The 25,280-nt window shown below is 40.7% G+C and overlaps 1 protein-coding gene across 7 annotated transcripts in view; it reads right to left on the bottom strand.

The window, feature by feature from the left end:
• The window catches only part of UBXN8 (UBX domain protein 8), a 32,694-nt gene extending 8,295 nt beyond the window's left edge, over window positions 1-24,399 (bottom strand). The window contains exons 1-7 of one of the 7 annotated variants that reach the window (XM_041753523.1): window positions 23,901-24,394; window positions 20,644-20,766; window positions 15,761-15,831; window positions 8,587-8,685; window positions 7,544-7,666; window positions 4,172-4,309; window positions 1,759-1,800 (exon numbers count right to left, since the gene is read on the bottom strand). In XM_041753523.1, the coding sequence (XP_041609457.1) occupies window positions 1,759-1,800; window positions 4,172-4,309; window positions 7,544-7,666; window positions 8,587-8,685; window positions 15,761-15,831; window positions 20,644-20,766; window positions 23,901-24,189 (885 nt within the window). In that variant the 5' untranslated portion in view covers window positions 24,190-24,394. Of the gene's footprint in view, window positions 1-1,758; window positions 1,801-4,171; window positions 4,310-7,543; window positions 7,667-8,586; window positions 8,686-15,760; window positions 15,832-20,643; window positions 20,767-23,900 lie in introns of all 7 variants that reach the window. The other 6 variants (XM_041753519.1, XM_041753526.1, XM_041753522.1 and 3 more) reach the window with 6 other exon arrangements.
• Window positions 24,400-25,280: the final 881 nt, after the last annotated feature.

The following is a 25,280-nucleotide window of genomic DNA, read 5'->3' as shown; positions in this document are numbered from 1 at the left end:
GTGGCATTCTTGACAAAATCTTATTATGAAATCTCAAAGTCAACTGCACTGATTAATACAATATATACATATGGTGCATACATATTACATGTCATTTTCTGTAACGATTATTTGCCATAATTTTATTGACTTTATTTACCAAAAACAGAGCTAAGAGGACCAAAAATGAGTGTAGAGCCAAAGCAGGGAGAAAGAGGTAGGGACAGTGTTGCTTACAGAGTGAATAGGGAAGAGCAGAGGCTGAGATCTCCCAGCAGGCACCGGGGACGCTTCCCACCTGTGCCTTCAGCTTTAGGGAAGGAAATGGGATGAGATGGTTTTTGAGGTTCATTCTAGGACTCTGACGAGCACTTTAATGAGTAAACACAAAATACCATCTATCAAAAAAAAAAAAAAAAAAAAAAAACAAAATACCATCTATCAAGTATTAGAAAAGGTTAGAGAAGAACCAAAATGGAATGGCCATAAATAACTTATAAAAAGGGGAGTAGTATTGGCTTGCCTCTGTTAGAGGTTTCTTTTTTTCTTTTTCTTTCTTTCTTTTCTTTTTTTCTTTTTTTGTGACAGAGGTTTCTAAAGCTCATAGGGTCACGGAGCTGAGATCCTCAAGAAACACCTGACTGCTACCCACCATCACAAAAAGGTGCAATTTAAATAAAGCACGCATTGACAACACGACCTCTGTGATCCATACACCTTTGGTGACAGACTGCTGACCTGTAGGACTGAAGTTGTGTTTTAAAGCCAAGAGTAAATTCATAGACAGGTATTCCCTGTCAATCCTGAGCTATATTTAATTACTTCTGTGTTATAAATGGTCGTCATGGATACCAACCCAGTGCTTGATGAGAAGTGAGAATGTAGAGTGTGCAGGTCAGGATGGACATATCACAGACTTGAATTTGTTGGATATCACAGAAAGGAATTAGAAGTTGTTTTTCTTTTTTTAATTGTGTTTCTCCTGGAGGGTCAGGATCTGGATTGTACACTTCATTGTCTCTATTTTTGTATGACTTTGGGATTTTCCTCAGATGTCCAATGTACTCAACTGAATTGCTGAGAATGTGTTGATAAAAATGAGACCCTCCCAGTCAGTGGCTTTCCTGGCAGCCTCAAAACTGGTTTTCAAGGAGTAGAACAGCCCAGCTTAGAGCCCTAAGACATGGAAAACCATCAAGGCTTTCCTTCACCTGAAGGACTTTTTGGCTTTAAAGACAGGTGCCCCCAGGACATTGGAGACCCATCTGGAACTCAGCTGGCCAAATGGAGGAAGGCAGCAGACACCATAGCAAAGCCGCCAGGCAGAAGGCTCCTCTACCCTGAGTGGAGGTTCAGTGAGACCCTGCCCCCAAACCCACACACGATCCTTCAATTCAAACATCTACACAGTAGCTGCATTCTTTAGTTCCTCTATTTTAAGGGGAAAACCACAATTTTAAGTAATCCTATTATCCTGATTCTGTTTAAGTAACTCCTTTGCTGACCTAACGTTCTAGAAAAGCCCAGGTATCCTCCCTCTGCCTGATGCAGTGGGAGGGCTCTGAAACCCTTCAGGGTAAAGCCAGCCACTCCAAAGCAGGACGGGAGTGGAGGGGTTGAGATTACAGCACATTCAAAACAGGCCTAGTTACAGTGCGATCGCATAAACATGGGTGCTTTCTTCTCTTTCTAAACTCAAACTGAGATAAGACATACTCACTTGATGTTAAAGAAAACAGAGAATATATTTAATTTCCAAAGGAAAAAAAATAAGCTTACTTCTTCAGCTGCTTCAGGAGGTTCTTCAGGTAGATTAAGAACCTAAAGAAAAGTGATGAGGGTGTGTAAGAGGAATGTAAATATTTTGAAGAAGAAAAAAAATCAATCACAGTGAGAAGAGTTCCTTTTTTTTTTTTTTTTTTTAATTTTTTATTTATTTATGATAGTCACAGAGAGAGAGAGAGAGAGAGAGAGGCAGAGACACAGGCGGGGGGAGAAGCAGGCTCCATGCACCAGGAGCCTGATGTGGGATTCGATCCCGGGTCTCCAGGATCGCGCCCTGGGCCAAAGGCAGGCGCCAAACCGCTGCGCCACCCAGGGATCCCAAGAGTTCCTTTTAATACAGAGTTTAGGTACATTTAAGCTTAGTGAAGTCTTTTAATAGACATTTATAAAGAATTTACAATATGAAAGAGCTCAATAAACATTTTTGGACAAGCAACTTTGTGCTAAGTAGATTATAATAACAGGATGTGAGATGACAGCTACCCATCTATGTGCATGTAAGAATCTTATTTTTATGATTTTCTAAGATATATAATATTTAAAGAAACAAAGGATAAATATTAAGTTTAGCAGACCCCAAATTATTTAGGTTCATACATATACACACTTAAAGTGCATATTTTTCTTTATCGGCACTCGTCAGGGGCTGGGTAACTACCATTCACTTTGGTTGTCTTCACAATTTACTCATGTTTCCCTAGTTTTACTTATCCATGACAAAACCAGGTGTTCAGACCATTTTCTCTCATTAAACACTGTTGTCAACAATTTCATCTTCGGGGATGCTTTTTGCTTTTTCATACTACTCATGTTTTATAGCATTTTATCTAACCAGTATTAATTGCATTTTATCAAATAAAACATCTGTTTTCCTTTGGTATCAAAAGCATATGACAGTCAATCAAAATTTACCATCAACACGAGACAAATCACGTTAGTAACAAAAAGCAAAGAATCCTAAATTTTTACTTAGTTCTTACAATTCATTAGATCTTTATGAAATGCTAGAAATAGTTCAGTGACCTGATTGCCCCCTTCATGCCCCATTAAGGGGCCAAGAGTCCTCAGACACAGAAGCAATACATGAGAAACTATCTTCAGGGAATATACGGCCTCCCAATTTTCCCTAAGAGCCAGTGTAAAAAGACTTATTTCCAACCTTTGCCACTTCCAAATGAGAGAGAGGAGACAGGATTGAAGATTGGAAAGAACAGAAGAAATAGGGGCAGCCTGGGTGCCTCAGCAGTTTAGCGCCACCTTCAGCCCAGAGCATGATCCTGAAGACCCAGGATCCTGAAGTCCCACGTAGGGCTCCCTGCAGGGAGCCTGGCTTCTCCCTCTGCCTGTCTCTGCCTCTATCTCTCTCTCATTCTGTGTATCTCATGAATAAATAAATAAAATCTTTAAAAAAAAGAACAGAAGAAATAATAAATCTGAGCACTGTTCCAAAGTGAATGGTTGCTAACCCATTTCCTAGGAGGGCCACTAAGAAAAACGATACTCACCTGTTAATAATATTACCCACTCACTAGGAACGCCTGGGTGGCTCAGTGGTTGACATCTGCCTTCGTCTCAGGTCGTGATCCCATAGTGCCAGGATGGAGTCCCACATCCAGCTCCCCGCATGGAACCTGCTTCTCCCTCTGCCCATGTCTCTCTCTCTCTCTCTATGTCTCTAATAAATAAATAAAATCTTGGGGATCCCTGGGTGGCTCAGTGGTTTGGCACCTGACTTTGGCCCAGGGCGTGATCCTCGTGACCCAGGATCGAGTCCCTCGTTGGGCTCCCTGCATGGAGCCTGCTTCTCCCTCTGCCTAGTCTCTCTCTCCTTGTCTCTCATGAATAAATAAAATCTTAAAAAAAAAATTACTCACTAAATATGAGCTAATCATGTCTTAGATACCCATAGGAATGTATCCTTTAGTAATCATTATATTTTTCATTTCTACATAACTGAATTCCTTCATCAAAAAGAACAGAGTACCTTCAGGATGCCAGGGTGGCTTAGCAGTTGAGCATCTGCCTTTGGCTCAGGGCATGATCCTGGGATCCAGGATCGAGTCCCACATTGGGCTCCTTGTGGGGAGACTGCTTCTCCCTGCCTGTCCCTCTGCCTCTCTCTGTGTCTCTCATGAATAAATAAATAAAATCTTAAAAACAAAAACTGAGTATCTTCAAAACCTATTAGCATTTACTTTCATGTCTTCCTTCTATGTGGGGTTCACAGCGTTAATAGCAAATAGGAAAAGTGATTCTCAATGAAGCTGATCCCTTTGTAAGATAGTGGGAAGATACCACCTGGATTAAAAGCCAGTCCTAGTTTTCACCCAGTATACCACCTGGCCCAGAGAACAATATTCCTACTGCACACTGATAAAATTAAATGAATAGGCATTCGGTAATGAACCTCCTTCTGCGTAGGCTGCTCAGCAGATGGTGAAATTTTGGTTAGAGGCTTAGGCAAGTTCCTTCTCTTTGCTGCTTCTCTGTTTGATGTTTCAAAAGATGTCTGGCTCTCATTTTCAAGCCCCAAATCTTCGTCACCCTGGTCAAAAATAACAGACAATTTCTAAATGCTCTCTATTACCACCTTTATTTTTTTTTTTTATTTTTTAATTTATGATAGTCACACACACACACACACACACACAGAGAGAGAGAGAGAGAGAGAGAGGCAGAGACACAGGCAGAAGGAGAAGCAGGCTCCATGCACCGGGAGCCCGACGTGGGGTTCGATCCCGGGTCTCCAGGATCGCGCCCTGGGCCAAAGGCAGGCGCCAAACCGCTGCGCCACCCAGGGATCCCTATTACCACCTTTATTCCATTCACAGTGGTTCTTTCTTTTACTATGATGGCATTTCAGTAAAAAAACAGAATTTAGTTGGGGTGCCTGGGTGGCTCAGTCATAAAGCATGAAGCTCTTAATCTCAGGGTCATGAGTTCAAGCCCCACATTGGGTGTGGAGCCTACTTAAAAAAATAATAATTTAGTCATTATTAGGCCCAGAAATTTAAGGTATATCTCCTTAGACAAGAAAACATGGAGCTTAACATCTTGTGGAAACTACCCTTATCTAGCTCTGGGGCTCTCTCTGATAGATACAAGGCCAAGACAGCTCTTTCCATTTTAACAGATCCCCAAGTTTTTTAGTAGGATGGAAGAAAGAAAAAAATCTGAATGATATCGTTTTCTCCTTTCATGGAAGGAAGCAAGACTAGTGCAAGGGATTATGCCTTAAAAGGCTGTGGAAGTAGAGCATGTACATAAAAACATGTCACATACATGACCAGCAATACTTTCATAGCTGAACGTGGCCCTGTCATATATAAACATATTTTAGTTATATATGAACATATTTTGTTCTCAGGTTCAAACTCTGACCTTTCTTTTGAATTAATCACTTTAGAAGGAAAAGGATTTTATTCCAGAAATCATAAAGATTACTTTATTAATATTATTCATTAAAACTTTTTCACACGCAAGATAATTGTCAAATTCTCAGATACATTTATTAGCCCAATAATGCCTTTTTGCCAATCTACTGACCTGTAAACGTTCCCTTCATCGGATTAAAATGGCCACCATTTTGGTGGGCTTTTTCCCCATTCCTTTGCCCTAAGAAAACTTGGAAGAAGCAAGGTCAATGGGAATCAGGAGGTCTTTATGCTCAATAATTAACTGGCCAAACTTAGGCTGTCTGACTACAAATTGCCAGGTTTCAGCTGATGCCCATACCTCCTCTTAGCAATTAACATTCCAATTCTCACATTCTCAATTGTCCTAAGAACCTTAAGTCATAACAATGGCAACAGTCTGCTCTGTCCCTGACTTCTTGTCCTCGCTAACTAGATTAAAATATATACTAGAGGGACACATGGGTGACTCAGTGGTTGAGGTCTGCCTTTGGCTCAGGGCATGATCCTGGGGTCCTGGGACCCAGTCCCACATCAGGCTTCCTGCAGGGAGCCTGCTTCTCCCTCTGCCTAAGTCTACTTATTCTCTCACGAATAAGTAAATAAAATAAAATATATACTAGTAGTGCCATGAAGACACAAGGCTAAAAGCAAGGGGCAGAATGACTAATTCACACTGTGACCATTTCCAAAAAAGATGTGGCCAGGGATCCCTGGGTGGCGCAGTGGTTTGGCGCCTGCCTTTGGCCCAGGGCGCGATCCTGGAGACCCGGGATCGAATCCCACGTCAGGCTCCCGGTTCATGGAGCCTGCTTCTCCCTCTGCCTGTGTCTCTGCCTCTCTCTCTCTCTCTGTGACTATCATAAATAAATAAAAATTTAAAAAAGATGTGGCCAGCTAAAATCAGGTTGTCAGTGTCCAACACCACAAAACCAAACAGAAGACAGACTCAGAAGTGAAATCACTCCCCAGAGCAGGTGCATTTCACGTTGCACATCTTTCACAGTAATTTCATTACTCACTCTTGATTGCTTTATTACCTATTTAGCATTACAAAATGAATAAAAACTGATTCTGCTTCACTATAAGAATCCTGCTAAACTTTACAGGATCATTTTCTTTACAAGATGGTAAAAGGCATGATAGAAACAGAAAGCAAAAAAGAAACAAAACCACAAAAAGTGTTTAGGACAGATATGACCTTATACATAAAATCTGTGACCAGTTACTCTAAAACTTCACTCCTGTATGAATATCCCTTTTCCTCTGTAACAAAACTTGAAATTGTTGGGACACCTGGGTGGCTCAGCAGTTGAGCACCTGTGTTTGGCCAAGGGCATGATCCTGGAGTCCTGGGAATGAGTCCCACATTGGGCTCCCTGCATGGGGCCTGCTTCTCCCTCTGCCTACGTCTCTGCCTTTCTCTGTCTCTCATGAATAAATAAAATCTAAAAAAAAGGGATCCCTGGGTGGCGCAGCGGTTTGGCGCCTGCCTTTGGCCCAGGGCCCGATCCTGGAGACCCGGGATCGAATCCCACATCGGGCTCCCGGTGCATGGAGCCTGCTTCTCCCTCTGCCTGTGTCTCTGCCTCTCTCTATCTCTCTGTGACTATCATAAATAAATAAAAATTTAAAAAAAAAAAAAAATCTAACAACAAAAAAAAAAACCTTGAAATTGTAAACTTCCAGTAGCAAATGACAAGTTCATATACAATGCCAAAAGCAAAAAAGAGTCAATGGTTAATTTGACTTTATAGAAACAAAGCCAAACATAATGAGTATAATGTGAGTTTATAGTACCAGGAAGATCTTACCTTTTTTTTTTTTTCCCCAGGAAGATCTTACTTAAGGAAAGATCTGAATTTCCTCATAAAACATATGGTGACTGATCAACAGTTTTCTCAAAGACTACCTTATGTGAGAGCTTCTCAGGCATCTAAGTTATACACTCTTTGGGCAACAAAAGCACTTAATTAGCCCTTCAATACACAAATATGCCCTATGTACAATCATAATAAATAAAGACTCCTAAAAAACAGACCATACTAGCAGCTTAACATCATTTGAAAAATTTTAAAAATCAATATATATGATGGGACACCTGGGTGGCTCAGCGGTTTAGAGCCTGCCTTTGGCCCAGGGCATGATCCTGGGAGTCCCGGGATCAAGTCCCATGTCGGGCTCCCTGCATGGAGCCTGCTTCTCTCTCTGCCTGTGTCTCTGCCTCTCTCTCTTCTCTGTGTCTTCCATGAATAAATAAATAAAATCTTTAAAAATATATGTGATATACATTATATATTGTATGTAATATACATATGTTGCATATATATGAGAATTCAAGAAAAGAGTGAGAATTATTTTCTAACCCCAAGTTTATGACCGGTGCTTAACTTCCAGGTTTCACCCGTCATCTGATAAAAGCGCTCTTCCAGTTTTCTCAATTTCATTTCCTGGTGAGGTTTTAGAACATTCTCTATGTATCTGCTGGCCTGTTCAAAAAAAAAATAAATTAGGCATTGTTACTTTAACATTCCTAAGATTTTACATCTATAAAGTTATGAAGATGAAGAACCAGGTGAAGAAACTGGGTTTTCACACTAACTCAATTTTGCCAAAAAAGCAGCATCTTCCATGTTTACAGTACTCTCTAAAAATCTACATTTATACATAATGCAGATAAAAACAAATGTTCTATATTTATGCTTATCTGGAAGTCTGCCTCTATAGCCTTTAGTGTGTTTTCATTTCTTTTTGTTTTAATAAGATTTTGTTTTTAAAGTAATTAAAAATGACTTTTAAGTCATTTATTTTTAAGTCGTCTCTACACCCAACATAGGGCTTGAACTCACAACCCTGAGATCAAGAGATCACAAACTGTGTGCTCCACCAACTGAGCCAATCAGGTGCCCCTTGACTGTGTCTTCAGTGCAATGAAAACTACTAGGTGTTAGGGACGTAAAGATGCATAGGATGTGATTCTTGACTTCTAGGAGCTTCACTCAACACCATCTGTTGAAGGCATGATGCCCAACACATGAAGTCACTTGGAAGAACGTTCACTGAATAGCTTAATCATAGGAAAGGTAAACATATTTTTGGACTTAAAAGAAATAGAGAGTCTGGTTTTAAGATGACACAATGAAATTATTTCTGCCTCCTTCTCCTCTTGAAACTCATCCCTAAAACCAAGAAACAAGAAAGAGAAACCTAAATTCCATCACTGGTGAAACAAAGAAATACTACAGGCACCAAACCCACTGTGTGTAAGGACCTATCGAGGAGTGGGGTAACTGATAGCACACAGTGCGAAAGCTGCAGCCTAAGTGTCTGCAGAAGAGGAGCACAGGAAAAAGAAAGCCAGAGTGCTCCACAGATGCAGAACAATTTAGGAAGAAGACACACCACATACCATAGCTGGGATGTGGGGTGAGGTGCAGAGCAGGAGTGGCAGAGGAAGCCACACATCAACCAATGATGAGATTGTAGCGAACCACAGATGTCTTTGTATCTGAAGGAAAAAAGGGAGGTAAAAAGGGAAAAGAACTTTTGGACCCCCACCCAGTACCCTACTGCATACCCAGGGATGGAAGATTTATTCTCTGGGAATATAAACCAGAGAGGCTCGAGAGTCCCAGATCCCAGGCTGAGTGCGAGCAGGAGTGCAAACTGGAAGCACGTTGTACATGAAAATGTACAGATTGACAACTGAGACTCCCCAGACGCCTTCCCCACTTGACTCAGACTGCTGCCAGTCGGGCTTTCACTCCCAAGGTGAGAGAATGGAGGTGCCCCTTCTGGAGAAGGTGAATGGCAAAAGAACAAAGAGACGATGACAAAGTTAAACTACTCCTCCATCACCCAAAGGGTAAACTGGTGTACACCCGACACCAGCAGACAACCATCAAACCCTGCCCCCATACACAGAAATTCCAATTAGCTTTATTTTCCTTTTGTTTTATTTAAGTGTAACTTACAAACACTAAAGAATCCAAAGCTTGATGAAATTTTACAGATGCATATTCCATCAAATAACTTTTTGGTGCATCTTTCTTAAAGCTCAAAGGACAGAGCCAAGGATTACCACACGATTAAAGTCTCCAACACAAAAAATGGAGACTACAATTAACAGAGAAAATGGAACTTGAAAAACCACACTGGAATTTTGAGGTTTAATGGTGCAGTATCTCAAAATTCTAGTGATTTTCAATCTGCAATTCTGTGCCAAATCAAACTATCAATCAAGTGTCAGAAGAGAAGACTTACCTTTTTACAATGCGAAGCCTCAAAATTTTATTTATCAGCAGGTATGTATCTGTACAAGTTGGGCACTTCACCACGCACAAACACAGACTATACCAAGATACTGATTTATTAATTTTCTTTTGTCCAAAGAGAGAACTTCAATGAGTTAAAGACTTTTGCCAAACTAAAGAATCCTAACTTTACATACCCTTAGGAATTACCCATGCCAATTACAGATAGTTGGCCCCTAGATGTAATTATAATACTAATTATCATGCAAGGCTTTACAATTAATAGTTACTTCTACAGGAAATAACATTAAGCTTCAAAAGTTCAAATATTTACAAGAGAGCTTCTTACAAAAAGATCTCACAACAACACTTTTACTGTTCTAAATTCAGATCAGGGTAGTTACACATGTAGTAATCTCCCAACCCCTAACAAATACACAGACTTTTACTCTTGTGATTTGTTTTCAGCCTTCACTTGTTTACTTAAAAAGGAATCATTTGTTCACCAGAAGAACAAGTTGTTTAGATGTTGAAACATGTTGATAACAAATTGAAAACAAGTTGATAGCTTTCAAAATATTAATGTCCTTGTACTAAGGCCTTTGTAAAGAGTTTATGTTTCTAGGGACACCTGGGTGGCTCAGCAGTTGAGCGTCTGCCTTCAGCTCAGGGCATGATCCCACGGGCCTGGGATGGAGTCCCACATCGGGCTCCCTGCTTGGAGCTTGCTTCTCCCTCTGCGTATGTCTCTGCCTGCCTCTCTGTGTCTCTCATGAATAAATAAATAAATAATTTTTTATAAAAAGTTTGTTTTTAATATTTAGGTCGAAGTCCACAGGAGTCTCCTATTTCACAAAGGTTAATCATCAATCTGCCAACTACCTGAGTGCTTACAGTTCAAGGTCAAGAAATAAGTGTTAGATAATCATCCATAGTAAATGTAATTCCTAGACAGCAAACACAATCTTGAATAGAATATGGCAAAAGCAATGCTAAGAAGGAAAGTTATAGCTATGAACATCTAATTAAAGACGAATGATTTTATTTATTTTTATTTTTAAGATTTTATTTATTTATTCATGAGAGACAGAGAGAGAGAGAGAGAGAGAGGCAGAGACACAGGAGGAGGGAGAAGCAGGCTCCATGCCGGGAGCCCGATGAGGGACTCGATCCGGGGACTCCAGGATCGCGCCCTGGGCCAAAGGCAGGCACTAAACCACTGAGCCACCAGGTTTCCCAAGAATGATTTTAAATCAACAAGTTATCTTTACACTTTAAAAAACTGTAAAAAGGGGATCCCTGGGTGGCTCAGCCTCTCTCTCTCTGTCTCTCATGAATAAATAAATAAACAAACAAACTGTAAAAAGGACAAACTGGGACACCTGGGTGGCTCAGCAGTTGAGCATCTGCCTTGCGCTCAGGGTGTGATCCCAGAGTCCGGGATCGAGTCCCACATCGGGCTCCCTGTATAGAGCCTGTTTCTCCCTCTGCCTATGTCTCTGCCTCTCTCTGTGTCTCTCGTGAATAAATAAATAAATCTTAAAAAAAAAAAAAAAAAAAAAAGAACTAAACAGAGAATAGAAAAAACAACCAGAACCAAAACTGGTTCTCTGAAAGATCAACAAAACTGACAAAGCTTTAACTTGACAAAGAATAAGAGAAAGCAAATAACTAAAATCAGAAATGTGAGGTTATTACTATCAACCTTACAGAAATAAACAATTGCAGATCATCAAATCAGAAAACCAAGATGAAGTAGACAAATTCCTAGACACATACAAATTATGTAAACTGATTCAAGAAGAAACAGAATAGGGATCCCTGGGTGGCACAGCGGTTTGGCGCCTGCCTTTGGCCCAGGGCGCGATCCTGAAGACCCAGGATCGAGTCCCACGTCGGGCTCCCGGTACATGGAGCCTGTTTCTCCCTCTGCCTGTGTCTCTGCCTCTCTCTCTCTTTCTCTCTCTCTCTGTGCGTGTGACTATCATAAATAAATAAAAATTAAAAAAAAAAAAAAGAAGAAACAGAATATTTCAACAGACCTAATAAACATTAAACATTAAAAACCTCCCAATAAAGAAAAGTAGGACCAGATGGATCTATAGGTGAAAGAATTCAAACCTTTAAGGAAGAGTTACCACTGATCCTGTTGAAATCCTAAAACATACAGGTGAGAACAGTTCTTTCTCAATTAATTCCGTGAGGTCAACATTATCCTGATATCAAAGCCAGGAAAAGACGCTACAAGGAAAGTACAGACCAATATCCCTTATAAATATAGATGCAAATATCCTCAACAAATTCTAGCAATGTAAATCCAATAGCATATAAAAGGATTATAGGCCAGCTAAGTGTGATTCACCTCAAGAATGTAAGATGTTTCAACATAAGAAAATCAATCAGTGTAAGACATATTAATAAATGGGGAAAATACGTTATCATCTCAATTGATTAAGAAAAAGCATTTTACAAAATTCAACACTCTTTATAATAAAAATACTCAGAAAATAGGAATAGGAAAGAACTTGCTCAACATAACAAGTGTCTAGAAAAAACCCATAGCTAACATCATATTCAATGGTGAAAGACTAAAAACTTTATAAGACCAGGAACAAGACAAGGATGCCTGCTTTCACCACTGCTATTTAACACTGTTTAGAAGTTTTAGCTAGAGTAACAGGCAAGAAACAGAAACCGTGCCATTTGGGAAAGATGAAAATAATACTATCCCTATTCTCAGATGACATGATCTTATATAGGCATAAACTGGAGATACTACAGGTTCAGTTTGCAATAAAGTGAATATCTCAATAAAGCAAGTCAAATTAATTTTCTACTTTCCCAATGCATATAAAAATATTTATACTACATTTATACTATAGTCTACTAAATATGCAATAGCATTACATCTACAAAAACAGTACATACCTTAATTTAAAGATACTTTAATGTTAAAAACAATACTAACCATTATCTGAGCTTTCAGTGAGTTGTAATCACCGATCACAGATTACCATGATAAATAATGAATAAGTTCGAAGTATTACAAGAATTACCTAAATGTGACAGAGACATAAATTTACCAAATGCTGTTAGAAAAATGGCACCTACAGACTTGGTCGATGTAGTTGCCATAAACCTTCAATTGGTTAAAAAAAAAAAAAAAAAGTAGCTGCAAAGCACAACAAAGTAAAATAAAACAAGATTTGGCGGTATATAGAAAATCCAAAGAATCCACACACAGCAACTACTAGAGCTAATAAATAATGAACAAAGTACCAGGTATAAGATCAACATGCAAAAATCATTTGTATTTCTTTTTTTTTTTTTTTTTTTTTATTTATTTATGATAGTCACAGAGAGAGAGAGAGAGAGAGAGAGAGAGAGAGAGAGGCAGAGACATAGGCAGAGGGAGAAGCAGGCTCCATGCACCGGGAGCCCGACGTGGGATTCGATCCCGGGTCTCCAGGATCGCGCCCTGGGCCAAAGGCAGGCGCCAAACAGCTGCGCCACCCAGGGATCCCCTCATTTGTATTTCTATACACCAGCAATGAAAAATCAAAACAGGAAATTAAGACAACAATTATATTTAGAACAGCATCCAAAATAAAATATGGGAAATAAACTTAGCCAAAAGGGTGAAAACTATGTACACTGAAAACTATAAAATACTACTGGAAGAAATTAAAGATATAAAATAAATGGAAGGATATTACAGGTGTATATATTGAAAGACTTTATATTGGGACGCCTGGATGGTTCAGTGGTTGAGTGTCTGCCTTTAGCCCAGGACATGATCCCGCAGTCCTGGGATTGAGTCCTGCATCGGGCTCCCTGCATGGAGCCTGCTTCTCTCTCTACCTGTATCTCTGCCTCTCTCTGTGTCTCTCATGAATAAATAAATAAAATCTTTAAAAAAGATTTATTTAAAAAATATATATATAAATTATATATATAAATTACATATAAATTATATATTAAAAAAAGATTTAAAAAAATAAAATAAAACACCAATACTTCCCAAAGCAATCTATGGATTTTGTTGTAATCCTTCTCAAAATACCAGTCTTTTGGGATCCCTGGGTGGCACAGCGGTTTGGCTCCTGCCTTTGGCCCAGGGCGTGATCCTGGAGACCCAGGATCAAATCCCATGTCGGGCTCCCAGTGCATGGAGCCTGCTTCTCCCTCTGCCTATGTCTCTGCCCCTCTCTCTCTCTCTCTCTCTCTCTCTTTCTCTGTGTGACTATCATAAATAAATAAAAATAAAAATAAATACCAGTCTTTTTTTTTCTTTAAAGATTTTATCTATTCATACATGCTAGACACAGAGAGGCAGAAACACAAGCAGAGAGAGAAGCAGGCTCCATGCAGGAAGCCCAATGTGGGACTTGATCCTGGGACCACAGAATCACTCCCTGGGCCAAAGGCAGGCCCCCAACTGCTGAGCTACCCAGATGTCCCCCAAAGGCCTTTTTTTTTTCCCCAAAGGCCTTTTTTACAGAAATGGAAAAGCAAAACAAAACAAAACAAAACAAAAAAACAAAAAAGGAAAAGCCAACTCAAATTCATATGAAACTGTAAAGAACCACAAATAGCCAAAACAATATTGAAAAAATTAAATTGAACCCCTACCTCAAACCATATACAAAAATTAACTCAAAGTGGGTTAATAGCTTAAATATAAAAGCTAAAACTATACAACTCTTAGAAGAAATATATATATAAAAAAAAAAAAAAAAAAAAGAAAATATATAGGAATAAGGGACGCCTGAGTGGCTCAGCAGTTAAGCCTCTGCCTTTGGCTCAGGGCGTGATCCCAGAGTCCAGGATTGAGTCCCACATGAGGCTTCTTGCATGGAACCTCCTTCTCCTTCTGCCTATGTCTCTGCCCCACCCCCCTCTCTCTCATAAGTAAATAAAATCTTAAAAAAAAAAAAAAAAAAAAAAAGGAATAAATTTTCATGGCTTTTGATTTGGCAATGGATTCTTTTTTTTTTTTTTTTTTTGGCAATGGATTCTTAAATAGGACACCAAAAACATGAGGATCAAGAGAAATAAACAGATTTCATCAAATCTTTTGTCATCAAAGAACACTATCAAAAGAGTGAGGGGATCCCTGGGTGGCTCAGCGGTTTGGTGCCTGCCTTTGGCCCAGGACGTGACCCTGGAGTCCCCGGATCGAGTCCCACATCGGGCTCCCAATACGGAGCCTGCTTCTCCCTCTGCCTGTGTCTCTGTCTCTGTCTCTCTCTCATGAATAAATAAATAAAATCTAAAAAAAAAAAAAAAGAGTGAAAGATAACCCACACAATGGGAGAAAATACTTGGAAATTATGTAACTGATAAAAGGCTAGTATTTAGAGTACATAAAGAAAAAGAACTCATAAAAAAAAAGATGGGGGCAGGTGGCTGGTGGCTCAGCGGTTTAGCACCTGCCTTCTGCCCCGGTCGTGATCCTGGAGACCTGGGATCGAGCCGTGCATCGGGCTCCCTGCCTGGAGCCTGCTTCTCCCTCTGCCTGTGTCTCTGCCTGTATCTCTCTCTCTCTCTCTCTCTGTGTGCGTGTCTCTTTCATGAATAAATTAATAAAATCTTAAAAAAAAAAAAAGACAGGATGCCTGGGTGGCTCAGAGGTTGAGCTTCTTTTTTTTTTTTTTTTTTTTAGAGGTTGAGCTTCTGTCTTTGGGGTCCTGGGATCAAATTCTGCATTGGGCTCCCTCTGCCTATGTCTCTGCCTCTCTGTGTGTGTCTCACATGAATATTTATTTATGATATTTATTTATGAATAAATATTTTTAAAAAGACAAAACTCAATCCAAAAATGGGCAAAGAACCTGAACAGATATCACTGTAAAGATATAGGAAGAGACATTTCTCCAACAAGCACACAAAAAGATTAGTCATTAGACAACATCATTAGTCATTAGGGAAATGCTGATCAAAACCACCGTGTTATAACACTTCATACTCATTACAATGGGTATCTAAAAGGAGGTGGGGATGGGATAATAAATATCAGTGAGGATATGGAGAAATTGGACCCCTCAGAAACTGCTGGTGAGAATATAAAATGGTATAGCTGGTGTAGAAAACAGTTTGGTGGTTCTTCAAAAAGTGAATACAGGGGGCACCTGGGTACCTCGCTCAGGGGCTGACTGTCTGCCTTCAGCTCAGGTCATGATCCCAGGGTTCTGGGATCAAGTCCCACATCAGGCTCCCTGCATGGAGCCTGCTTCTCTCTCTGCCTGCATCTCGCATCTCTGCCTCTCTCTGTGTGTGTCTCTCATGAATAAATAAATAAAATCCTTTAAAAAAAAAATTATGCTTTACCTTTTCACCCTGTGCCTCTTGTTGTTTTTTTCTGACAAGTTTTTGCCGTTTCTCATTCTTCTCTTCTTCTTCTAAAACAGCAAACATAAAAGTGCTTTTTATTTCCAAATATCATAAATTGAAAGTTTTCTCTGAAAGTAGTCTGTAGACAACATTTTGGAGACAAGAGACAACCTTTCAAAAAACAGACTATTTTTCAAATAATGAAAATGACATATATACAGACAGTTCAAACAAAGAAATCCACAAGTAAAATCTATAAGAAAAGGTCTGAGACAACAATTTTCTGACATGTATTAATACTAAATAGTTGTATTTTTGGTGAGGAGGCTTCAAGAATGACTATGGGAGCACCTGGGTGGTTCAGTCATCTACACATCTGCCTTCAGCTCAAGTTATAATCCCAGAGTCCTGAGATTGAGCCCCAAGTCAGGCTCCCTGCTTAGGAGGGAGTCTGCTTCTCCCTCTCCCTCTGCCCCTCCCCACCTCATGCTCTCTGTCAAAAAAATAAAATCTTAAAAGAAAAAAAATGATTATGTTGGGGAGCACCTCGTTTGTTCAGGTGGTTAAGCATTCGACTCCTGATCTCAGCTCAGGTCTTGATCTCAGGGCTGAGTCCAACCCCTGCACTAGGCTCCACTTTACTTAAAAAAAAAAAAAAAAAAAAAGGGACGCCTGGATGGCTCAGGAGTTGAGCATCTACCTTTGGCTCAAGTCATGATCCCAGCATTCTGGGATCGAGTTCCACACTGTGCTCCTGGCAGGGAGCTTCCTTCTCCCTTTCTCTGTTTCTCATGAATGAATAAATAAAATAAATAAATCTTAAAAAAGAAAAAAGTTGGATTTTTCATGTAGGCCCTTATAGGGCTTCAGCAGCTTCAGGACATGCCCTGAAAACTCATTACTGCACATGAAGTGTGGAACACTGCACTACAGACATGAGTACCATTTGGTCACCCTTGGACATGATCATAAAAACAACATGCCTGGGCACCTGGCAGTTCCAGTCAGTAGAACATGTGACTCCTGATCTCGGGGTTGTAAGTTCAAGCTCCACATTGGATGTAGAGATTTCTTAAAAATAAAATCATGAAATCATTAAAAAAATAATAAATGCAACATGCCTATACTCTAAAACTGGGATGTGGGATCCCTGGGTGGTACAGCGGTTTGGCGCCTGCCTTTGGCCCATGGCACGATCCTGGAGACCCGGGATCGAATCCCACATCAGGCTCCCGGTGCATGGAGCCTGCTTCTCCCTCCGCCTGTGTCTCTGCCTCTCTCTCTCTCTCTCTCTCTCTGTGTGTGACTATCATAAATAAATAAAAAATTAAAAAAAAATAAATAAATAGAACTGGGAGGTGTTTGGCAACTCTCATGACTGAACCAATATTAGGTTATTAGGTAAATGGCAAGAGAAAGGATTTTTGTTGTTGTATGACCTTTATATTCTGGGTACACTAAGTTAGTTAGTTAGTTAGTTAAAGTAGGCTTGAGTTCACAACCCTGAGATCAAGACCAAAGCTGGTATCAAGAGTCGGATGCTTAACCAACTGAGCCATCCAGGAGCCTCTACTAAGTTTCATTTAAATTAATTTCATTTAACTGTGTTCCCTTAAGGAATTATCCATCCTTTTGAAAAATATATCCCTTAATGTGCCTGGCTCCTTAAATAGGAGCATTCCTTTGTCAACTACTTTCTTTCCTGGCAATAAATATTTCCTCAAGTTTATTAAGGGGAAAAGATTAGGGCAGTAGCAAACCACATAGGAAATCAGGAGGCCACTAATCTGCTGTGTGACGAGTCAGACTTAATGATCTTAAGACTCCCTCCTGGGCAGTCCCGGTGGCACAGCGGTTTAGCGCTGCCTGCAGCGCATGGTGTGATCCTGGAGACCAGGGATCGAGTCCCACATCGGGCTCCCTGCATGGAGCCTGCTTCTCCCTCTGCCTGTGTCTCTGCCTCTCTCTCTCTCTCTCTCTCTCTCTCTAGCTCTGTATCTCTCATGAGTAAATAAAATAAAATCTTAAAAAAAAAAAAAAAAAAAGACTCCCTCCTGAACTCTGAGTCAAAGAATATAGCTTCTAAATAAATCAATAACAGGTAGTTAAGGGGCCTTAATCCTTTTTGTTTTAAAGGAGGCTCCATGCCCAATATGGGGCTTGAACTCATGACCCTGGGATCAAGAGTCATATGATCTATCGACTAAACCGGCCAGGTGCCCCAAGGAGCTTTAATCCTTAAAGCCATTGAGAATTGACTACTTCTGAACTTTGACAGACTTCATCATGCAAATCTTTATAAAACATGGAGGATTAAAATTTTGGATGAATCTGAAGTCTTGTATCTCAACATCTGATGACACTAGGGAAGATAGAAAGTGTATAAACAAGCTGATTTTTTACTAATTTGAAGAAAATCTGACAATACTTAAGCACTTTATGCAGTTTTAATTACTTTTTTTTTTTTTTTGAAGATTTTATATATTTATTTGAGAAAGAGAGCAAGAACAGAGGGAGGGAGAAAGCAGTCTCCCCACTCAGGAGGGGGACCAACATAGGGCTCGATCCCTGGACGCCAGAATCATGACCTGAGCTGAAAGCAGACATTCAACCAACTAAGCCACACAGGCACCTTTCTCTCTCTCTCTCTTTCTTTTTAAAGATTTTATTTATTTATTTGAGGGGATCCCTGGGTGGCGCAGCGGATTGGCGCCTGCCTTTGGCCCCGGGCGCGATCCTGGAGTCGCAGAATCGAGTCCCACGTCATGCTCCCTGCATGGAGCCTGCTTCTCCCTCCGCCTGTGTCTCTGCCTCTCTCTCTCTCTGTGACTATCATAAATAAAAATAAAAATAAAAATAAAATTATTTATTTGAGAGAGAGAGCACAAGCAGCATGGAGAAGGAGGAGGAGGAGGCTCCGTGCTCAGCAGGGAGCCCAACATGGGCTTCATCCCTGGACCCTGGGATAGTGACCTGAGCTGAAAGCCGACTCTTAACAACTGAGTCACCCAAGTGCCCAGCTTCTAACCCTTTTAATATTATTAAAGGCTTTTAACAGTTAAACATTTTACTCATCAAAAATAAGAACAAGCATGGTTTCCTAAAGTCAGGAGAAAGCACCTAACTCTACAGATAAATAAGTGTAAAGTGTAACTACCACAGTGAAATGAAAGATAAACTAGGTTGAAAAGCCTTTACAAATTAATGGTAGATACAATTACCAATTGTTGAATAGTTTATAAACTGAAAACCTCAAAGAACAATTAAACTGTACAATTTAGGGGCATCTGGGTGGCTCAGTTGGTTAGGCATCAGCCTTGGGCTCAGGTCATGATGTCAGGGTCTGGACTGAGCCCTGTGTCAGGGTCCCTGCTCAGCAGGGAGTCTGTGTCTCCCTCTCCTTCTGCTCCTCCCCCTCCTTTCCCCAACTCCTGCACCCATACGCACGTTCTCGTTCTCTTTCTCTCTCTCTCGCTCTCAAATAAAATCTTTAAAAAATAAATAAACTGTGGCATCTGGAAGGCTCAGAGGTTGAGCGTCTGCCTTTGGCTCAGGTCATGATCCCAGGGTTCTGGGATCAAGTCCTGCACTGGGCTCTCTGCGGGAACCCTGCTTCTCCCTCTGCCTCTCTCTCTCTGTCTTTCATGAATAAATAAAATCTTTAATAAATAAATAAACATGGGGATCCCTGGGTGGCTCAGGGGTTTAGCACCTGCCTTCGGCCCAGGGCTTGATCCTGGAATCCCAGGATCCAGTCCCACATCAGGCTCCCTGCATGAAGCCTGCTTCTCCCTCTGTCTGTATCTCTGCCTCTCTCTCTGCCTCTCATGAATAAATAAAATCTTAAAATAAATAAATAAATAAAAATAAATAAGCTGCACAATTTAAAATTAGAGAATTTGCAATGTATCAATATAGAAATGGTATCATTTCAAATGCATATAAAGGATAATGTACAATTTCCATATAAAGGATAATGTACAATTTCCTTTATATGCATATAAATGTTGGTTTTAGGGGCAACTGGGTGGTTCAGTTGGTTAAGCATCTGCTTTCAACTTAGGTCATGATCCCAGAGTCCTGGGATTGAGCCCCACGTCGGGCTCTCTGCTCAACAGGGAGTCTGCTTCTCCCTCTACTCTTCCCTGCTCATGCTCTCTCTCAAATGAATAAATAAAATCTTTTTTAAAAATAATGTTGGGTTTAAGGGCATCTGGGGGTGTAGTCAGTTGAGTGTCAGACTCTTGGTTTCAGTTCAGGTAGTGATCTCCAGGTGATGAAGCCCCTTGTCGGGTTCCAAGCTAAGGAAGGAGTCTGCTTGAGATTCTCTCTCTCTCTCTCTCTCTCTCTCCCTCTGCCCCTCCCACTCATGCTCTCTCGCTCTCTCTCAAAATAAATTTTTTTACTCTGCCTCTCTCTCTCTCTCTCCTCTCTCTGTGTGTGACTATCATAAATAAATTAAAAAAATTAAAAAAAATAAATAAAATAAATTTTTTAAAAAAAATTTTAACTGGAGATTTATCGTCCATTAAAAATCAAGAAGAGGGGCACCCAGGTGGCTCAGTTGTTTGAGCACCTACCATCGGCTCAGGTCATGATCCCAGGGTTCTGGGATCGAGCCCCCCACTTTGGGCTCCCTGCTTTGTGGGAAGCCTGCTTTTCCTTCTCCCTCTGCCTGCCACAACTCCTGCTTGTGCTGTCAAATAAATAAAATAAAATCTAAAAAAAAAAAAAAAAAAATCAAGACAAAAGTTGCAATGATTACCTTGAAGTGGCACATCACAAATTAACAGTAAATGGTTCTTGTTATGCAAAGTTCTAGAATCAACAAAGAATTTAAGTATAAAATTATAAAAGGGTAGCATAAACAATAAACTTACCTTTCAGATATACTTGAGATGATTTAAATGAATTAAGCCATGAGGTAGTCACAGAAATAATTAAAGTAAGAAGAGCAAGGAGTAAGAAAATCCGACCACACAGCAAAATTAGATCTTTAACTCCTTATAAAGGTAAAGAAAAAAAAATTACTATTAAAATTCAAGACACTTTTCTTGATATTAATAATAAATAGTAAGGCATTAAGATTATTTAGAGTAGTAAAGTACAGTAAAAGTTAATATATGCAACTGTCTTACGATTTTTTTCATATAGTCTCCTTAGTAAGCTAAAACTCATTGCGGATATCATTACCAAAACAAGTTTTCAGAAAACAATTTTAGAATAGCTTCTGTCTCAGAAATATAATTCAAGTGACTGGCTACATTATAAACATTATGATTATCAATAACGCATAAGTTCTGGTTTCCCTCTGTCCAGAGGAAATAAAATTATCCCATTGGGAATTAAATTTTCACAGTATCATCTTGCCAAATTCTCTTTCTATTAAAAAATCATTCTGAAACACAAAATTCATATTTCTCATAGTTAAATTATGTTCCTGTACACTTCTCTATTCCTCAATATTAATTCAGTCATTTGCAAAGAAAATTTCTATATACATCCATGTTTGCCTAGAAAAAAGTAAAAATTCAGTATTTTGTCTCATTTTAAGAATAAATATGATAATAAAATGAGCAAAAGTGTAATAAGCACCTGCACTTCATGTAACACAATTTGCTACATGGTGAGGGAGCAAAAATAAAGTTGGGTTAAAAATAATTTCTATGCTCCAGGAGTTTTTAGTTTTGTAGCTCTAAAAGTTTCCAGGCAAAGGTACAGAAAATCCATCACATTCAGGGCTGGTAATTAGTCAATTTAAGATTAATGAAGAAAATACATATACAGACTTAAATCTTTCTTTCTTTCTTGAAGTATCATTGACTACACTTGTGATAAAGATTTTATTTATTTTAATTTAATAAATTAATTTATTTTTTTTAATTTTATTTAAGTAATCTCTGTACCCAGTGTGGGGCTCAAATTCACAACTTGGAGATCAAGAGTCACACACTCTTCTGACTGAGCTAGCCAGGTGTCCCATAAATATTTCATTTTTAACTGAAAAGCGATATATATGTTATCCTTTTCAAAAATAGCAATTTAAAGTTGTTTAGAGAAGAGATACTTGTTTTGCCTCACAGTCCTCCAATTTTTGCCAGCATTAGCTGTTGATTTAAGTGTTGTTCAAAACAACACCTAAGTCTAGGGTATTAAAAAAGTAATTTAATACCGACAGTACTGGGGACCCCTGGGTGGCTCGGTGGTTGAGCATCTGCCTTCAGCTCAGGTCGTGATCCTGGGGTCCTGGGACTGAGTTCCGCATCAGGCTCTCCACAGGGAGCCTGCTTCTCCCTCTATGTCTCTGCCTCTCTCTCTGTGTCTTTCATGAATAAATAAATAAAATCTTTAAAAAAAAAAACAAACCTACAATATTGGTATTTAGAGAAATCACTAAGTTATAGGATTTATGTTCCATAATACTGCTTTTGTGTTCTAACAAGCAAGCAATTTGCAAATGTCATATGGGAATATAAAAGAACTAGATTTGTGTGTACATCTTTCAAGTAAAAAATTGCTTAATTAAATAGATTTTTTTGGGTACTTATTCTCAAGAGCCCATGTGCAGGGCAATCAACACTTGTAGTACTTGACTCCTTACTGGGTGGGGGAGAGAGAAATATACAAAGCTAGGTTTCATCGTGGTCTCTACTTCAGAATTGAACATAAAGGGCAGCCTGGGTGGTTCAGCGGTTTAGCGACGCCTTAAGTCCAGGGCGCGATCCTGGAGACCCGGGATCGAGTCCCACCTCCAGCTCCCTGCATGGAGCCTGATTCTCCCTCTGCCTGTGTCTCTGCCTCTCTCTCTCTCTCTCTCTCTGTGTGTCTCTCATGAATAAATTAAAAAAATAAAATAAAAAGAATTCAACATAAAGAGGGAAACATGAAGGTTAAACCCACCACTAATATATCCAAAAACGGACTGATTCTCCACAGGTCCACCATTTTTCCTGTTTTCCCTTTATCACTCCAACAACCAACTACTTAGGGTTGTTCAATTCCATAGGTAGGAGTCATTCTAGTCATTCTTGATCCCTCCTCTCCCATTAATCCATCCACAAATCCTGTTGATTCTACTTTGTAAATATTCCAAATCCGTGGCGCCTGGGTGGCTCAGTGGCTGAGCATCTATCTGCCTTTGGCTCAGATCGTGATTCCAGGGTCCTGGGATCAAGTCCTACAGGGGGCTCCTCATAGGGAGCCTGCTTCTCCCTCTGCCTGTGTCTCTGCCTCTGTGTGTGTGTGTGTGTGTGTGTCTCATGAATAAATAAAATCTTAAAAAAAAATTTCTAAATCTGTGAACATTTTTTTCATCAGTTATCATCCTAGTCCAGGCCATCATCACTACTTGCCTACTTCACTCAGAGCCTCACTTGCTTCACTGCTTCCACTACAGCCTCCTTTGCACACATTCTCCACAGAATCCACTGACTGACTAATAATCTCTTCGCCCAATGTGGAGCTTGAACTCACGGCCTGAGATCAAGAGTCGCACACTCCACAGACGGAGCCAGCCAGTCCTCTAGTGACTCTCAAAGCCTTAGGGATGCCTTAACCTCCGCCAAGTCTCGTTTCCTCAAGCGTAGGATGAGGATTCTACTAAGTACAGACGCCCCCTCCCCCATAGTTATAATACAGATTGGATAAGATAATGAATAAACAGCACTTAGAGCGAGGCTTGTAACAGATGCCCAGTGACATGTTATCATCTCAAGCCACTCTCCCCCTAAGTCTCCCTGATCCATCAACAGTGGTCTTCAGCCCTTTCCTCCAACAGGTCACAATTCCTTTCGTCTGGAATGTTTGGACTCTGGCTCCGTAGCATTCCCTTAAATTCCTTAGAAGGCCTCTATCACCTCACCCTACTTCTTTGTGAGCGTTCAAGACAATCTGAAAGTAGTGTCTACGCGCCTCCTGCGCTTCCCGCCAGCCTGTGTCCCCTTGCACGCGAAACCCGACGGACGCCTCCCTCAGAGGGGCTGCGGACCCGGCGCCAGGAGAGAGACAGGCGCGGTGCAGTCTGGGAATTGTAGTCCCAGACGCCGAAGAAGACGCGACCGCGAGACAGGAATTCGACACAACATTCATGGGAAAGTTATGCGGCTGTGAATGCCAGAAGGGAAAAGACAACACTTACCTAGATCAGGGCTCCCACGCCGGAGCTCCAGACACAAGATGGGGAGAGCAGAGAGGAGGAAAATCCCAACAACCCCACGAGAAGCCATGGTGGCGGGAGCGCGGCGTCCGGGCGGGAGCCCCGCCTCTTCCGGTTGCGCCTTCCTCTGGACGGTGAGGAATGGAGCCCTTAGTGAGGGGCGGTTTTCGGGGTCGGCTAGACCCTGAAGCCCGGTCGTTGGTTCGACTACGATAGCCCCCGTTTTTGAACTCATAACCTGTAGCCTTATATCAGAAGAAATGCAGATCATCTCCCCACGTCACATTATGTCCAGAAGAGCTGACGTGCCTGGCAGCCTCCCTCCCTGGCCAGATGTGAGAAAGCAGAGCTTGGGCGCTGGCGGCTGCACCCGGGAGGCCGGGCCCGCAGCGCTCGTCCCTCGGCGGCGAGTTGGACTCTGGAAGCTGTGAAAAAGAACTCTGAAGAGTAAAACGTATTGGAAGATAAAGTGTAGTGTTACTTTGAATGACTTACCTTGGCGTCATGGTTCTATGACCTCATTGCCATCCCATTTTCTCGCCTCTATGGCGCTTCTGCCCACCTGCAACTCTTAAATGACAGTGGTCTCCACAGTTTACAAAGTTTCTTGCTTTAAAGTTTTGTGTTCTGGCCCATGCATCAATCCTCCCACCTCACCCTTCTGTGGAGTCCAGCACATTTATTGAACTCCACAGTGTGCCTGGTACTGTAGAACTATGGGAAATTCAAATCTATGTAAGTTACTAAATTTGTCCTCAAGAAACTCAGTTTACTAGCCCTGCCTGTAAACAGATAAATACAGGGACGCCTGGGTGGTTCAGTGGTTGAGCATCTGCTTTCAGCTCAGGGCAGGATCCCAGTCTGGGGATGGAGTCTGCATCCGGCTCCCTGCAAGGAACCTGCCTCTCCCTCTGCCTAAGTCTCTGTCTCTGTCTGTCTCATGAATAAATTCAAAACAAAACAAAACAAAAAAAACGGATGAATACAGTACAGCACTTGAGTGCTATGATAGGGATACCCACCGGGTACAATGAACTCTACCCCTACGGTTTGGGGGTAAAGCCTTCAAATTGTGTTGTAAATGTCAGGAGTTGATTGGAGGATTGGCAGTGAGGACCAAAGGAAGAGTGGGATTTCAAATTTAGGAAGCAATGCAGAGGAATTACCAGTTTAAGTATATAATGGTTTAAATAGTTTAAATATTAAATACGTAATAGTTTAAAATAATGCACTTTAAAGTTTGAATGGAGGGAGGGCTCAGTGGTTGAGCATCTATCTGCCTTTGGCTCAGGTCGTGATCCCAGGGGTCCTGGGATCGAGTCCTGCATCAGGCTCCTCACAGGGAGCCTGCTTCTGCCTCTG

The sequence above is a fragment of the Vulpes lagopus genome, chromosome 4 (genome assembly GCF_018345385.1).
Source record: "Vulpes lagopus strain Blue_001 chromosome 4, ASM1834538v1, whole genome shotgun sequence".
NCBI classification, from domain to species: domain Eukaryota; kingdom Metazoa; phylum Chordata; class Mammalia; order Carnivora; family Canidae; genus Vulpes; species Vulpes lagopus.
The sequence above is the reverse complement of the archived record's forward strand: the minus strand, read 5'-3'. Positions and strand labels throughout refer to the sequence as shown.